Source organism: Poecilia formosa, unplaced genomic scaffold (assembly GCF_000485575.1).
Source record: "Poecilia formosa unplaced genomic scaffold, Poecilia_formosa-5.1.2 Scaffold260, whole genome shotgun sequence".
NCBI lineage: Eukaryota > Metazoa > Chordata > Actinopteri > Cyprinodontiformes > Poeciliidae > Poecilia > Poecilia formosa.
Genome location: NW_006800199.1, coordinates 19,285 through 36,790, shown reverse-complemented (window position 1 = coordinate 36,790; position 17,506 = coordinate 19,285). Strand labels below are relative to the sequence as shown.

General features: G+C 38.7%; 2 protein-coding genes across 2 annotated transcripts; one reads left to right on the top strand and one right to left on the bottom strand.

Moving 5' to 3' along the window:
- The first annotated feature begins 263 nt into the window (after positions 1-263).
- On the top strand, positions 264-4,794 carry ccnd3 (cyclin D3). Its single transcript, XM_007570366.2, has 5 exons — positions 264-733; positions 814-1,029; positions 2,154-2,316; positions 3,006-3,145; positions 4,121-4,794. The coding sequence occupies exons 1-5, from the start codon at positions 509-511 to the stop codon at positions 4,307-4,309; spliced, it is 933 nt and encodes a 310-aa protein (XP_007570428.1). The 5' UTR covers positions 264-508; the 3' UTR covers positions 4,310-4,794.
- Positions 4,700-16,504, bottom strand: nuak2 (NUAK family, SNF1-like kinase, 2). Its single transcript, XM_007570365.2, has 6 exons — positions 15,989-16,504; positions 10,050-10,170; positions 9,548-9,699; positions 8,602-8,667; positions 7,356-7,608; positions 4,700-7,260 (listed from the first exon to the last, which is right to left on the bottom strand). Exons 1-6 carry the CDS (start codon positions 16,190-16,192, stop codon positions 6,236-6,238), a joined length of 1,821 nt encoding a protein of 606 aa, XP_007570427.1. The 5' UTR covers positions 16,193-16,504; the 3' UTR covers positions 4,700-6,235.
- Between the last annotated feature and the right edge of the window lie 1,002 nt (positions 16,505-17,506).

Here is a 17,506-nt window from a genome sequence, read left to right as displayed (position 1 = left end):
GCTATCAAAACTAAACATTGGTTTATACATAGGTACTAATCATTGTCTTGCTACATAACCCAAGTGTGTCTGGACTAAAGCTCAGAAAGTTGACAATTTTTCTGTAAGAAATAAAGTATCTTTTGAGAGATTATTATTATTATTATTATTATTTACTAAAGTTGATATGATTTAATGATCTGAACAGCGAGCGGGGCAAAAAATAATATGGAAGAGTAGTAGGGCCACTGAAAAACAAAAATCTGAGAATAAAGGTCAGAGTTCTTAATTTAACCTCAGAATTTTGACTATTTTCAAATGTTAACTCTTTCTCAGTGGTTTTTATTCTTTTCCGTAAGAAACGGAAGAAATCTGTATGCGGAAGACCTTTAGCTCTTGTCACCATGGTAACAGCACACTTAGCAAAGCAGCTAATGCTAGCCCAAAAAAAGAGGAGTTTTTGAAGCTAGCTAACGTCTTTACGGGCAGCTGGATGCTACGTTTGTTATTCAAAAGCGTTTAGGGAAAGATGGAAAGCTTCAAATATGACTCGGGAGCAAAAACTGTCCACGAATCAGCGCAGGGTGTGGTTCTCAGAGCGGGTAAAGACCTCCCTGTTGTCGGCGACCTCAGGGTCCTGGACAACCTGCGGGCCCTGGAGGAGACCTGCCGGGTGTCCTCCTGCTTCTTCGGGAAAGTTCAGAAGGACATCCAGCCGCACATGAGGAGGATTGTCACCGTATGGATGTTAAAGGCATGTCAATTTTGTCTTAATTTTCATGAAATACATCCAGTATTTTTGGTGTAATAATCACAAAAGCCACTGTTTGGTAGGTGTGTGAGGAGCAGCTGTGTGAAGAGGAGGTGTTTCCGCAGGCGGTGAACTACATGGACTCTTACTTGAGCCGTTTTCCTATCGAGAGGTCCAAGCTGCAGCTTTTAGGGGTGACTTGCATGTTCCTGGCCTCCAAAATGAGAGAAACTGTCCCCCTGACAGCTGACAAGCTTTCTATCTACACAGACAACTCTGTCTCGGTCTCAGATATTTTGGTAAATTTGTTATCTTTCTATTTTCTTCCTTTTTATTTATTTATTTTTTTTTACTTTGCTTCATATTTTGTGGAAAATATGTATTTTCCAGGATCCACAAAAGGTGAAGAGTCAAAAATAAGTAACAATAGTGCAAAAAAAAAGTCTCATAAATGCCATTTAAATGCATGCTTCTAAAATATATTTATTCTTTTTAGCAGACAGCCCTTTGCAAAAGTATTCACTTGGAATTTAACTTGATTTAACTAGAACCAGTTACTGATTTTTTTGAAGAAATTACAATTTTAATCTATCTCTTGAGCCAACTTGGTTCAGATTTATCTTTTTACTTGTCTCCAGAACTTATCTAATAAAAATAACAGCAGTCCTCCTGTAATCTATTTCCATGAAGGCCAGATTTGGCAAGTGGAGTTCCTGTAAAAAACATTCATCCTCTTGGATGATTTACGCTTTTTGTTGCTTTTACAAATAAATCATGATCAACTAAATTAGTCTTTTTGATATTAATAAATAAAATAATGCTTCTGTTGTATTGGTTGGGATGTACAAAAAATGTACATGATACACATTAACATATTACTTGAATTAAAGTGCCACCAATTTATTCAAATTCAGGTAACATACTTTCAGCCTGATAATGGTAGAAAAATACACTAAAATGAACCTTTGTATCTAAAACGGCCTACAAAGCCTACAAAGAACTGGGGAGTCTGGAAAAGTCTGGGAATCTGACCTGGAAAACTTGCAGGAACCCTGTGCAGAAAACTACTTTGTATATAATAAAGAACATTCCCAAACATTAAGAATATTCTCAACATGAATCATTAGTTGTACTAACTTTATGTTTAAAATGAAGCTCACATTGATACAAGACTTCAACAATGTTATAATTCTGAAATGTCAGAATAATTGTGAATCCATTTTAAACTATGCAAGGAATGTGCTTGCATAGTTAACAAAATGGTGTTAACTATGTTAATCATTTAAAGGTATTCATGCATACATGACTTCCTTGGTGTCAGCGTGGGGTGTTGGGGGCCAATAACCTGTGGCCTCATGTATGTGAATGACCTTGCAGTGGGATTATGATGGTAGGTTGATTTGGAGGAATGTGTATGTTGCAGCAGTGGGAGGTGGCGGTGGTTTCCAGGTTAGACTGGTGTCTGGCCTCTGTGGTCCCCTCTGACTTCCTGGAGCCCATTCTTCACGCTCTCCCTTTCGTCCAGGCCCCTCACCTCCAGCACATCCGCCGACATGTTCACTCCTACATCGCTGTGGCAACAATGGGTGAGTTGCATAACATTGTTACCTACACATGAGGTGGTTGGCTCCAGCAAAGAGGAACAAAAGCTGATTGATTAGCTTGGTCACATATTTCATCTGGTCATAAAAGGAGTCTGTTTTACGTTTTGAGTGACTGCATAGCTGATAACTTTTATATAATCGAGCATTTTTTGCTCCTGTGAAATCAAACATCTTTGCAAGCAGCGAACAGTTGCAGTGGCAACAGCCATTGCCGTGGTCACGATGTGTCAGCACTTTGTTTTGGAGGCAGGGAGCTGAGTTTGTGTAATCCTGCATTGTCCCACCGTGAAAGACCTGAGTCCGACTATTCAGCTGGCTCAGTTCCCACGATTCTCCGTGATGGTGCCAGAGGCAGCAGGTCACAAGGATGCCTTCAGTTGGTTCTCTTTCAGACAGACTATAACGTTACAGCACTTTCAGTAAAAATAATTCCCGGATCTCAACTTTTTGCGGCATTCAAAAAGTTGTGACGTAAACACAGAATGGATTTGTCTCACGATTTCTCCTGCCTGCAGCAATTAGGATATTAGGTGGACAGGCTTTGGGGAAGGACTACCTCTCTCTATTTGTCTTTCAGGGTGTGACTCAGTGTTACCCTGCAGCCTTGAGTATCTCAGAAATCCTTACAATGATGAAATCTCTAGTAACTCACCCCCTTTTTGTGTCTCCAGATTGCAGGTTTTTGTCCTTCCTGCCCTCTACTCTTACATGTGCCTGCGTGAGCACCGCCATACAGAGGCTAAAGATGGTGGACAGCCACAGCTTAGAGTCAGTTATCACGTTTTTGGCCAGCCTGTTGGCTGCTGATCTGGTAAGGATAATATTTAACCAGTATTTGCTGCAATCGCTTTGACTTTGCCCGGTCAACAGTATGTTTTGGAGCTTTTTTCTCCCCAAACTTCCTTATCAACCTCAAGAAAAAAATTCTGTTTTTGCTTCTTTTTTTTTTTGGCCACACTTAAATGTTTCAGCCACTCTAACAAAATTAAACATCAGACAATCTGAGTAAATCTGAAAAGCAGTGCTCAAATGATTTTTTTAATTTGCTCAGACAAAAAGCTTAAACCACCTTATGTGAAAATTGAATTTCCTCCCCTGTTAAACCATTGTGATTAGCTACACTGTTTGGAAAGCTGAGCTCAACTAGACAGAGCTAGAGAATCAGCTGGTCCGTCCATCATTCTGTGATGCTAAGCATAAACAAACTTGGTAATTTGAAGAAAACACAACATGTCCACCTCTGCTCCTGAAGGCGTTTGAGTGGCTTAGTCAAAACCTGAACTTCAGGTACTTTGGTAAGACCTTAAGCAGGTCATTCATGCTATAAAACCCTACAACGAGACTTAATTACAACAACTCTCCAAAAAAGATGTGAAAAACTCATTGCCACTTATCCAAACACTTCCTGGCATTTCCTGTGCTGTAAATGCTGTCAGAGTTGTTCACCATTAAGTTTAAGAAACCTAAACCAGACAGTTCCAGGTTGGTTTGGATACCTGTTCTCCTTGCTGTTCTGAGACACTTAAGTGTAGTAAAGAGCAAAAAATAAATAAATCTGCAAGGGTACAAATATATTTTTTCTCAGCAGTGTTGCTTGTTGTGTGTAATGAATTGATTCAGGCCTCTCTTTGATTCAAACTAATGGGATAAATTAACTGTTTGATGATTTTCCTATTGACCTTGATCTACTTGTATTGCTAAGAATGCTTAAACAGAGCATTTCCATACGTTAAGCTCTCCCATCACCTTAAATCCAGCCCCGTTTGTGATTCTTGACCCCGAACAGGATGCCGTCTTCTGCTGCTGCGAGCTGTTAGGAAGTGTGCTGGAGCTCAGTCTGCCTTCCTGTTTCCAGGAGGGAGTTGGCAGGAGAGAAGCACACAGTTCAGAGATCAGCTGCACTCCTGCAGACATCCAGGATGTAATCCTCACACCATCTCAGGAAATCAAGCTCAAACATTCCTCCCTGCCATGAACTGTTCAGATGATTTAAACTGCAGGCAGAAGACTAAATTTGGGAAGCAGCAAAATTATATCCACTCCCCAATTTCTAAATGTTATTTTCTCATTATGATGAAAACTTGTTGTTGAATTTATATCATATTTAAAACAAAGATCTGCTCTAAAAAGTCTGATTGTTCTTGCAAATCGTCTGTGATACTAAGCTGCACTTCAACCTTGACAGCAATGTTTGCTTACTTTCTACCGTAGTGTTTGAGTTTCTTTGTACCTCATCTGCTGCTCTGATCAGTTGAAACTGATGTTGCTGCACGTTTCCAACAACTCTGACCTCAAATGAGTCCAATTTAAAAAATTAACTAAACATTCATGTGGATCACAAACATTAGTCAGCAAATTAGTTCTCTGTTGTTTTTTTATTTATTTCTTCATCCCAGGAATGTAGATAAAACAAACCAATGACAAGCTGGAAACTTTGGCAAACACAGACATCATAAAATGCATGAGCAAAGTCTCCAAACCTTCACCTTCTCTGAGGAGAGGAAAAAGTCAAAATGCCCACATACACCTTACTCTATTCACTGAAAGTGCCTTTGTGAAGTTGCTCGTTTGCCCTATAACTTCCAGTTGAAACATTATTTCTTGTGCACATACGCAGGCGATCCGTTCCTGATGACCTACAATAAAACTACCATATTCATTTAAAGACAAAAGATTTTTTGAACAGCAGCATACACATGCAGCTTTGACATTAAAGTTAAAGGTCATAAAAATTGCTCTACCACGCCTAACTTAATACCAATAGGAATTAGGCAACTTGTGTGTATTGTATACATTTTTAACCAAACAATAACATCTTTCTTGCTTAAAAAAACAAAACAAAACAAAAACAGTAGACGATATTATCCAGAGCCAAACTGATATGCGAGAATTTTTAGGCTTAAATAAAAATATCATCTGCATATATGGTTATTCATTCCAAGTTTTACCCTGATACAAGTCAAGATATTCCAACAGCTCACACTCTGTGCCCAATCCTTACGTAGATATGCAGAGACAAACAAGCACGTGTTTCTATTCTTGTGCGAGAAACAAAGCCTTGGTGCGCCTCGCCCTCTCTTAGAACCTGCCACATGCATGCAAATAGTCAGAAGCCACCTGTTTATGCATTAGTGCAAGGCAAAAGCAGGTTTGACTGGTCACACCTGTTGAACCCTGTATTATTTTTTTTTTCAAGTCATTATCCAAACAAGTAATTTCAGGGAAAACATGAAAAGAAACAAAACACTGAGATTACATTTCACTTACAGGCAAACATAATCTTGGCACTTCCTGTTTTACAAAACACACCAACATCCGAGTAGATTTACTCTTTGGTTTACAAAATATCAGTTTGCACACAATAAAAGCCATAACAGCAGAAAAGTAATCCTAACATTTAACCTACATACTGATCACAAAACTGAAATTTAAATGGGTCAAAACAGGGTTAATGTACACCAACGGAAATAAAAAACTTTGTAAATCAAAAGGTCATAAATGGTCATAAATGTGAAAAGTAGGCCAACGTGAAACACTGGTTATAAAGAGACAATTAAAAGAGAAAGTTGTCCAGTCGACTGCTGTACTTGAAATATCTTTTCCAAACTATTGTTTTGGTTAAAATGTGAGACAAATGAAGAGACACTCTGAACGTTACAGCTCTGAAATTTTGAGTTTTAGCTCTCATCTCCCAAAAATCTTTGACGTTTAACTGATCCTTAGCTCTGCTTAGTTTAAATACAATTAAAATCAGTCTAATTTTATAGATTAAATCCCAGATATGAATCACCTAAAACATATTCAGATCTTTATACGCTTTTCCTCCCATTTTGGTTCGGTGTAATTCTTCAAGTTTTCCAGAAGCCCCATCTTGGCCATCATGTCCTCGGTAGCCGGATCCTTAGCTTGCTGCAGATCCCCGTTTAGCCATGGCCTGTTTGTAAGTTTCTGTCACATTATCGCAGTCACTGATTGAGAAGGCACTGTCGGCCACTCCGGACCTGTAGCAGTCCCACGGTTTCAGCACTCTGTCCCCCAGAACCCTGTCCTCAGCTATGTCCAACAGATTGTCTGCAGAGACGCTGCCTCTCATGCTGGTTTTGGCTGGTTTGTCGGATTGTGTCGGGGGTCTCACGTGGTCCGGCAGGTCCAGCTGATCAAAGGACTCCGAGGACAGAATGCTGTCTTCGCTGATGGCTCCGCTTGGTCTGGACCTGGTGGCTCCTATTGGTAAAGAAGCTGCCAGCTGATCCAGAGAGCCAAACTCTTGGAGCCCACCGGAAGAGAATTTTCCATTTCGCTTGAGGATACCTTTTCTACAGGTTGGAGCTGAAGGACACTCTTTAGTTTGTGGAACCCAGCCAGAGTCACTGTGTTCAGGTGAAGAAGAAGAATAACCCGACTCTTTCTCTGCGGGTTTCTTGAGAATGCCTTTACGTGGCAGCGCTGCAGGAGAAGTGACGTGAGAAATGTTCTGGGAATTCACCACACCCACATTCGGGCTTTCATGCATTGCCTTCTGTTTTGCGCTATTGCGCCTCTTTAGAATACCCTTACAGGGCCGGGAGTCTGTGATTGTTTCATTAACCGTCTGCGAGACGTTATTCTCCTTTTGGGACCTTCGTAGAGAGCGCTGCCGGACTATTTCACCTCCGCCAACCTGCGAGCGGAGCAGGCAGCGCATCTTGGAGCCGTTCTCCAGTAAAGGCCTGGATGTACGCCGCAGCCAGCTAGCAACAGTGGTCAGCCCAGTGGGATTTGATGAAGACACCAGAGAACTGGTTTGCTCTGTCAAACTGTTTTTCCTCTCACAGAGCAGCGGCTGCTGGTAGCCCCAGTTCAGCCACCAATGTCCCGCAACCTCCTCAATTGTGGCTCTGCGCTCGGGATTCACCATGAGCATCCAACGAATGAGTCCACAAGCATCTGTGAGAGCAAAAGAAGGAAAACGTTATAGATCTAGTGCTCAAGTTTGGCTTAGAAATAAGATTACACATCCAAATGAAGAGCATCAGATGTACCAGATGGTTTGTTTGGTTTCCGGTAGCTCCCTGTGCTAATCTGCTGCACCAGGATTTTGTGGTTGAGCCCATCAAATGGCATGGTGCCATGAACCAATGTGTACAACAGCACGCCAAGGGACCAGGTGTCGACCTCAGGCCCACGGTACGGCCGCCCATTGACGATCTCTGGGGACGCGTATAAAGGGCTGCCACAGAAGGTCTGAAGGTATTCATCTCTGTGGTAGAGGTTGGACAACCCAAAATCTGCAATCTGAAAAGGTAAGAAGTCAAAAGATTACCTTCATATCTCCTGGTGTAGTAGATTACCATTTCATTTTCCATTACTACAGACACTATTTAGTGAAGATAATTATTCTGTCTTTAAATAATGGTCAGTACAGCGAGTCTAAAGAATACACGCAACATTTAGTAAAGTGACAAGCATTATTAATCATTTTCCTCATTTAATGTGACATACATTCTGTACAATTCATTTGAAAAACAAATATTTGGGGAAAACGTGTACAAAAACAAGTAGGTAACCTGGTTGTATAAGTGTGTAAATCTCAGATTTTAATGGCATCTCCACGGCTCCCTTCAAGTGTCGTATTCAGTTTTCCGCTCTATATACTCTATTCCAAAACTTTAATTTCCTTCAGGTGAAGCATTTCATTGTTGATTGTGATGTTTAGTCAGACTCACAGTGACTCAAGGTAGACTCACATCTACCTTGATGGAAACCCATGTTTTGCTTTGGGTATGCTGCACAAACATATTTTGTGGAAATGTGGCAAAATATATATATAAGAAAAAAAAATGGTTCTTTCTACTGCAACCCTACTTGTAAAACAAAGAAATAGTACTGAAGGCTGCAGCGCCTTCAGCCATCCTGGGCAGCCAGATTTACACTAATTGTTGGGAGGAGTACATTCAAGAGCTGAATTTAAATCACACGGTCTATAAAACAAAGGGTTTATACACTTATGCAGCCAGCTACTCCTCATTTTTCATTTTCAACATTTCCCCCTCACTGGTTTGTTTGATTTTCAGTCGAATTGTAGACTACTTCTTGGTAATTTGGCAAATATCCAATTTTAATAGCCACTGTAAATAAGAAAAAAAGTAATTATGAAAGGTGCATTTTATTTTTGATGCATTTTATTGGTATAACATAATCTGAGAAAGAAAAATGCTGGTAAAATATTTCCAACTTTCACGAGTTGTTGCGTGTGAATAAAACAGGGTGTAAACCTAGCATGCATACCTTCACATTGCCGTTGCCATCTAGTAAAATATTCTCCAGTTTCAGGTCCCTGTGTACTATTCCATTCTAGGAGGAAATAAAAAGTTGTTAAAAAATGTGACATAATTGTAGCATAAAATTCAGCTTCACTCTCATTATTGTACACCAGTTAACATTAAAATGTCCACATTATGCAAAAGTGCTATTTCTTTCTTTTTCAAACTGAACATTTTCTTCAAGTATGTCAGCTATGCGTCTTTGTGCTTCGCTCTGCAGGGGGGAATACCTTTCATTCAAATTAGTTTCCCTTGGAGTAAAAAAAAAACAAAAAAAAAAACATCACCAAGCTGCGTTTCACAATCAGTATTATAATGCATTCTAGAGTTTTGTTGTATTTGTTTATATCCAAGATGCATCTAGGTAAAAACTAATAGTTCGTGCTAACGTTGTGGGTAATAAAACACGCGGCGATGACCTTTCACATTATGCAAGCATGGAAGATTAAATATTTAACAAGAGATGAGTGCCCCATAAAAGTAAAATAAGACAGATGGCTGACGTCGTCTACGATAAGCAATTAGCAGTAAGTTTCATCCCAGCAAACATTTATGAAGGTAGTCCAAAGTGCAGACTGTTCACCCTGACATGTAGTAAGCCCTAAATGTCACTGTGCTGGACTGGGCCGTAGAAACAACCAACTCTTGTGTGTTTGTCAGGGAGGGGGTTGTGTCCATTCACACCCTCATTAAACTGTTAGACCATGTGTGTGTGTGTGTGTTCTGGAAGAGCTGGCCTCTAGCCCCAACGGTAGCTCTGCTCATTTCTGTCTCATTGTTCTCACAGCCTCCCTGTTCAGAGCTGCCTGGTGACGGTAAATATCGCCCCTTATGTAACATTTTTAGGTGGAAAATTTATAACCCGTTTCTATGGTGTTTGAATTATGATTTTATGGGCGAAACATTCTTACCTGATGGCAGTAGTGCACAGCAGATACGATTTGCCTGAAGAAGTGCCTAGCTTCGTGTTCGGAGAGGTTTTTCTTGTCGCAGATGTAGTCGTACAGATCCCCCTGGCTGGCATACTCCATCACTATCACAATTTTGTCCTTGTTCTCGAAAACTACGAAAGCAGAAAGCAGCCTTTGCTTAAATATTTACAACACTAAGACGCTGTGTTACAGGTTTCTATAACAAGGATGAGGAAGCACTGATAATGACCGTCTCATTAGAGTCGATTGGTGACAGAGGACAAAAGAGTCAACACATTATCTCAGAGCTGCTGCGGTACTCAGCACTTATATAACCGCATCAAGTCTTCAACACAAAGACCTTCGTGACTAAACTCTCAAACCCGTCTCTCACAGCAAGATGTCTTTTTTTTCTGTTTTTCTTACAGCTGGCGGTTTGAAAATGTTGAACACTACCTGGTAAATCTAAACTCTCAGGAAAGTAGGAGTATTAAATTCGTACCTTCGTAAATGGTTATGATGTGGGGGTGACACAGCGAGGACATGATCTCAATTTCTCGCCGAATATGAACCAGGTCTTGGTCATCCTTGATCTTCTCCTTTCTGATCGATTTTACAGCCACCTAAAAGAAAAAAAATGGGACAAAATGCTTGAATTAACGTGTTTTATGACATCTTTTTTTATTACAGAGCATAGAGGATTTTATGTTTGCCATCATACGGTTTCCTTTTAATGAGAGGCTGAGGAAAGGAAAATTTATTAAACATTGCCCCTCCCCTACCTGTTGCTAACCACTAGCTAGCACAAAGAAAGCTACTGCCACCAATTTTTTGGTTAGGAAATAAATACCCACAGTGGAGTAAACTACTGCATTATTTCAGAGAAACAGTGAAACCTTTGTTTATTCGAGGTTGTCACACAGTGGAAATGTCTTACCCAGCATGGCTAATAACAATCCATTAAAAAACAAAACATCAACCATTGCAGTCACAAGTGACTCCAAAGTGAGTTCATGTAAATTATTTTTCTATGAAAACAGCTTCGGGCAAGATGTTCACTTGAATTTCACCAGCATCATTTACAATTTCATATGAAAAGAAAAAGCTGACTTTTAAAAAAATCTTTGCATTAAAAGGAAAAAAGTAGCTTTTCTAAGACTAAACATTAAAATCAGTATTCAGCCCTGGTCCTGATTCATTGTGCTCCATTATTTCATACCTTTGGTTAGTTTTAGTCATTTTATGCCACATTTTTCAGAAGTAAAAAGTTGTTGTTGAATTAAAACACATTTACATTTAGATTTTATGTAACATTTGTTTGTATAACGTTATGAAAATACTTGACTATGACAAAACATTCGTATGCCATCCTTTGAGGAACTGTATACAGTATATGAAATGTTTTGTTTTAATGGTAAGAAAAAGAAAGGTACAAAAATAGTAATGCTTTTTGTCCGTCATTTTGAAACAATGAAATTCTTGACCACCAGCTGAGGGAAGTGGACCAAAAACTTCTGCAGAGCTTTTTCTAAATAGGCCAAATGAACACGAGACTAAATATTTAGGAATGCAAGAAGAAAAATAAATATTTTCCACCATTTTTTTTCTCTGGAGCCCTTAGAAGAACGTCTGAACGGGAGCTATGGAGTCTGTTTTTCTTTGAAAAGGCTGCATTCATGTTTGTATGTCCTGGTTGTCCATTTGCAGCCCAGATGCCTGGGATTCCTCTGTGTGCGTCATCAGTCTGCCCAAAGCTCAGGGTGTCATGAGGCGGCAGATGGCCCAGCCGGTGGGGTGTCCTCCTTTTTCTCTGCTTATCTCTAAACCCTCAAGGTTGAAGACTCGGGAGAATGAGTAAAGCAGCGACTTGCTAAATCACTTTCGACACGCAGCAGTCTCTTGTCGTGAGTCAGACTGTCTGGCGTAGCTCTTTCTCTAGGGGTCAGCACAACATTCACACCACGACACTGACTCCTTTTCCTGATTCTGGCCGTTTCCTGCATTTGTTAGCATAGCTTTCAGAGGGTGTGAAATCCTACTCGTGACGACCTCACACCCCTGTGGGGGTTTTCAGACTCTGTGCTGTCTTTGTTGGAGGCCAATCTGCTTCACACAATACACAACTAGTGGTGAAAATGTTAAAATTTCACATTGCCTTTCTGTACAAATACACACAAATCATAAATCTAACCTACAAACACAGTAACGGCAAAATCAATTAGCTAGCTGTGATAAAAGAAAAAAAAAAAGGTTGGTTTGCAGAGATAAACCTGCTGGATTACAAATAAAAAAATTAGTTTTTTATTTGTAATGTCAAGAACAGCAATTTTTTTTATGGCTCCTCCCCTTGTAAAAGGAGAGGAGACAGAATATTTATCATCTAATTTAAGTTTATTGGTTCTAAGCCATAATATAACTGACTAACAACAAATGGTAAATATTTATACTCTCATATTTAATATCACACAGCATGTTTGACAAAATTATAACCACAAACTCCAAAGAGTATAGCTATAACATTAGCATTATTAAGAAAATAGTGGTTGCTATACTAATTGAGTCACAAGCTAACAAAAAGCTTTCAGATTGATATAAATATCTGCAATTACATCAATGTATAACTGTTTTATTAGTTGAACAGCACAAAACTGTAAAGCTTACGTTTTTTCTTTTAAATCAAAACCAGCCATTTTCCTTCCAAAGGAATAACCAATAATGTTGGTGCGAGAATTAAGCCAACATTTTTTGTGATCTGGAATTTAGGGTTTCTGCTCTAAATCGATGAGCAGAAAAACAGAGACAAATTAAAATAGATGATAGCGTCTTAATATGATATTCCCTACAAAGAGACACAAAAATCAAACCTTTAATCCATGACTACAAAATAACCAATACTAGCTAGCTAATAGCTGCTAGCTAGCTGTGCCATCTGATCCAGAAGGCGGTTAAAAAAAGAGATTGGATTATTATTAAACTACACTGATTGAATATTAATGTGATAAAAACAAAAGTATCTTGTAAACAGAGAGCAGATTTAAGTTTTTGGTGTTTTTAACTGCTGGCTAGTTTTTTAAACAATCAAAAAAAGCTAATGTACTACGCTAACCTGAAGCTAATTAGGAAACAAGAGAATAATGGGTTTATAGGACAATAATCTTAAATGTCAGAGCTTTCCAACTTATTTGTGATGCTAATTAAATATTTCTGTTTTAATTGATTGACGCAGAAAATATTAAGTAAACTAACTGATATATTATCTTCACTCCCTGCTGGTCAAAAAACACGATAAAATTGAAGCCAAATAGCGAAACACTTTCGCTATTTAGCAAACCAGGCAGATTCTTACTTCATCTGCAACTGAAAATATAGGCCTTGTGATCACCTTCCTGAAGTTTTGCACATGCAAGTTATAGTCAGAAATAACTAAAAGGTAATTTTATTCACATTTAACTAAGGTGAAAAGGAAATGTGATGACATTTTTTACAGCACAGGAACACTTTCGCTATTTAGCAAACCAGGCAGTTTCTTTAAAACTTCAGCTCAGGTCATTCACTTTTAATTGGACACTTTCTTTTCCTTGTCATAATAAAAACCAGTGCTTATGCAACTTCCATTATAGAATAAAAATTCCTCACAGTCTTTTATAATCTCTGACCTTAAGTCTAGACCAGATAAAATCATTTCACCTGCTTTAAGCAAATCCTTGTCATGAAATGTTGACGTAGGTAAAAGTATTTGTAGAATACCACAATAGATTCTGTTGAGTACGTCATAAATTAACTTTAAAAGCAGTTTAGTAAAGCTCTGCCTTAAAATTAAACCAAACTTATTCAGAATTAGTGAATAATGTAGGGGCCAAACCTACACAGTTTTCCTGGTATGTGATTAGCAGCACTTCACATATACTGACCCCCAACCTAAACAGGATCATGTCATAAAATATGTGAACAGACAACAGGGGCAGCAGCAGTGACATGATAAGAGAGACACAGCCGTCCATTGTCCGGGTCAAACCAGTTACCATTACTGAGCATTTATTATCGAAAAATAATGCCTTGTTCTTTTACCCTTGGTACGTTTGGCTTGTCTTCTCTTTAGACGGACTTATCATTAAAAAGACCCGAGGCATATTGTGTCAGGAAACTCGTCAACAGGAATGAATCTCAGACACCGACTCATTTCTCAAGATCTGCTCTGCGATAAGTCAGGTCAGACGGTGAGAAAGAAGAGAGGGCGTGTAGACAAGACTGAACTTGAATCACTGCATGTTTGCTTCAAGAATCCCAGGGAATTTCCTGAGATGAAACGGCTTTCGCTCATGCTACACGCCATGTGTAAAAATCGAAAAGATCCGATAAGAAAAACATGAACGTTGAGCCCAGCCTGTTATTTTTAGCAGTGACTTGAATGAAAGCAGATAATTGAAACTAAACCATTAAAATATCCCTGCTTTCACTTGTGACGTCCTGTTTGCTGAAAACAAAAACAGGCACTGAATCATGCATTTGTTGTACCAGACTTGAGTAAAAATACCACCAAATAAATAAATAAATCTAAATAAAAATATATCACATTACCTAAATTAGTTAGGAGTGGAAATGACTAACACAGAAAAGCATAAATTGTACAAATAATGAGTCATTTACATTACTTATGTTATTAAACACATAATATAAACATAAGCTAAATGTGCCTTCAAAGTAAATATGATTATTATCCATAATGTTCAAATTATTAGTTTATCTTTACCCCTTTAAACAGCAAGTCAAATTTATTTTTCTTGTAGACAAAGTGAAAGTGTAGAAGCCATCTTTCATTCAGCTAAACGGCAGTGTGCAGCAGAATGAGGGGGAAGGCCAGTACTTTGTTCCTAAACCATGTTGCTTATTCCACTTTCTCTGGCATTTTATTAAAATTATTTTACGTTGTAAACACCGACACCATTTGTTTTTTTCTCAGTTTAGCCATAACTGTTTTTACTAATGGGAAACAGAAACCAAATGTTTAACTTCTTGTTTAAAAACATAAAATGTTAAACTGAAACATTAATATTTTTTTCTCTAAAAGTAGAAATAGTCAGATTATATTAGGGAATATAATTTACATTTCCCATTTTTAGCTTTTTTTTTCCTCCTTACCTTTTCTTTTAAATGCCTCTCATTTCCTTGTATCAAAGGGAATCGGTATTCACCTGAACATCCCCCTCTTCCTGAATCAGGAAGTTTGAAAGAAAGTTTCTAAACTTTCCTGTCAGAGACTCCTTCAGGGGAAAAGCTGCTTTTGTCAGCCCAAGACAATGCCTTTGTGCCATGACTCATGTGTGCGTGTCAAGTCAAAGTGATGATGTTCAACTAGTTGCAAAGGTGAGAAGAGTTGCATTACTTCCACATATTTGTATTCAACTAGAAGTAAAAAGTAACCATACAAGAGAGTAAAAAGTATTTGATAAAAATGGCTACTCATATGCTATGCATCTGATTCAAATTTTCAAAATGATGTCATGAGACAGACAAAAATATAAAGTTATGTGACAATTCTGGTGTTTTAAAGACAAATACTATATCACTACAAAATAAATTTAAGGGTAAGAAATACTTTTCCTATTTTTTTTAGTATAAAAGTATGACATATCGGTAAGGTGTATAAACTAAGAACAGGGTAAAGTACTTCCACTTGCAATAAATGATGTTTCTGTACACTTGACCTCCAAATAGCACTGAAACAATGAAGCGTACAAACAACAAGTCTTACTTTATCATAAACTGCAGGTTAGTGTCTGTGCTTGGTGCATTTTTGATTAAAATATTTTTGTCCTACATTCAGAGAAGTAGAGTATTCAGACATTTTATATTCAAGAGTAGCTTTACTACATTTCACTATTCAAGCAAAAATAAAAAGGACGATGCGCTAAAACTGCATCGTCCTAATCAAGACACAATGTGTAGATGAGGCTTGATTACATCAAGCCTTGATCATATAAAGGTTTGATGTAAATGAACCCGTGTCTTGGCTGTTGAGTACATTTTCTCCAAAAAGTTACACGTAGCTGCAAGTAGTTACTACCCACCTCTGACTAGCTGTTGTTGTGAAAGGTCTCAGTTTGTGCAATGTATTTGCACAGCTGCCAAACTCGGCTCCTGATTGGTAAGTAAACAACTGGTTTGGATTCAATGCATGTTTTGCAATTCTGTTTATTTTATAATTAAAAACTAAAGAAAGAAAGAAATAAAAACACCCATTCTGCATTTCATGGAGAAACATCCCGATTTCCCTACAGTGTTCCCCTCTTACTTAAATTTAAAATACACACTACCTGCTGGCGGACTCATAAGAACAACCCTCTACCTGTAAACAACAGGTGGTGTGCAGGCAGGCTGCAAACCTGGTGTGTGGCCATACATTATTAACAAAAACAGAGAAGATAATATGCTGCATCTCACCAGTCTGCCAGATCTTTCCTTGGCTTTCTTCACCTTTCCGTAGGTCCCTTTGCCCAGGGTCTCCAGGAACTCATACCTGTGCTTCAGGTTGTGTTTGTGATGGTGTCTTTTCACGGCTTGCCTCTTAGCGGGCAGCTCGGACGGAGTTTTCCCAAAATGAGAGTTGTCATCGGGTGGGAAGCGGGCAGCGTGTGGGCCATCCATGCTGACACGCACCGTGGTGGTGGGGGTCTTTGTTACCTACTTTCAGAGTCAGGTGTTGCTGCTATAAAACGCATCCCAGGGACTCCGGAGCCGACGTGGTTCTCTCTGGTCTGGTTTGAAATTAAATCTAAGAGGTCTGTTCTTCCCGTGGAGAGCTCTGACCAAACGCCAGCAGGGCCGAGCGCAAATCGTGACAGAAAGACAAACATGAAGCGCAGAGATATGCAGGTACACATGTAAGCGGGGGAGAGAGGGAGCACCGCCCGCACAGCGCTACGTCAAGCGGGGGAGGAGACGTTTCAGGTGACGGATCAGATGTCTGTGAAAGTAGAGTGCCCTCAGTTTTTCTTTCTCTTTTATCAGTTTCATTGCTTGTGTTTCTATTTCCTCGCATTATGCTTTATTTAGCATTTCTTGATTTTCTTTCGCCTACTTTGGTTGCTTTCAAGTTGTTGCTCTCCCAGTCGGGACGCACAGGTCGATAGAACAAACGCCATTAATAAATTGAGAAGTCAGTAGCGCACCAGAGCGCGAATATAGCGTTTAAATTAAGAAAAATAAAGACTTTTATCTTATTATGCTGTTAAAGTGTATCATCTTTTCTAGGATATAAATTTGTTTAGCACATTTACCTCGAAAGATCCTAAATTAATGTGATAATAATATCTTCAACATTGTTTGGAGGATACGCGTTGTTTCTTTCTGGAGAATAGAATAGAATAGAAATTATGTTTGTTGTCCCTCAGCGGGGAAATTAAGTTACATCAAAGTGCAATGCACGTCAAAACATCAGATTCACAAATTAAAAAAAATACAAAAACGGAAATTACAGACTACAGTAAAAAATTACACATAAGAAAAAAACACTGCAGTCATTACAAATAGCATCCTTAGATTGAAAGAAAATTGCAACTGAGTAGGGTAGGATATTCAATATGTGGATGTATATTTATGGGCAATAATAGCAGACTATAAACGAGATACAGAAAAATACGGGCAAAAATGTAAAAAGTCGAGTTTGTTGCGAGCAGTGTTGGTCGTAGACAGATCTGTCTCTTATTTTTGTAACTATCTGAACAAGTCCATAGGAGCACTGAGATTTTTCCTTAAATCAGTTTTTTTTTTAATAAAGTTATTTACAGTGCCATTCTATCGTACAGCTTATACACAAAGTGTTTTCACTCCTTTTTTTAGCTGCACTATGGATATCCCATTATATTTGTATTCACTTTTGTTCAGAGGTTTTAGATAATTAAAGAAAATAAGGAACAAGTTGCCATGTCATTGCAGCTGGTGGCCACAAGAGGTCAGCAT

Coding starts and splice junctions, on each gene's coding strand:
- ccnd3 (XM_007570366.2), top strand. CDS start 509: ATGGAAAGCTTCAAATATGACTCGGGAGCAAAAACTGTCCACGAATCA. Junction 734..813: donor TCACCGTATGGATGTTAAAG/GCATGTCAATTT, acceptor ACTGTTTGGTAG/GTGTGTGAGGAGCAGCTGTG. Junction 2,317..3,005: donor CATCGCTGTGGCAACAATGG/GTGAGTTGCATA, acceptor TTGTGTCTCCAG/ATTGCAGGTTTTTGTCCTTC.
- nuak2 (XM_007570365.2), bottom strand. CDS start 16,192: ATGGATGGCCCACACGCTGCCCGCTTCCCACCCGATGACAACTCTCAT. Junction 10,171..15,988: donor AGGAAAGATCTGGCAGACTG/GTGAGATGCAGC, acceptor TTTTTCTTTTAG/GTGGCTGTAAAATCGATCAG. Junction 8,668..9,547: donor CTGTGCACTACTGCCATCAG/GTAAGAATGTTT, acceptor ATTTCCTCCTAG/AATGGAATAGTACACAGGGA.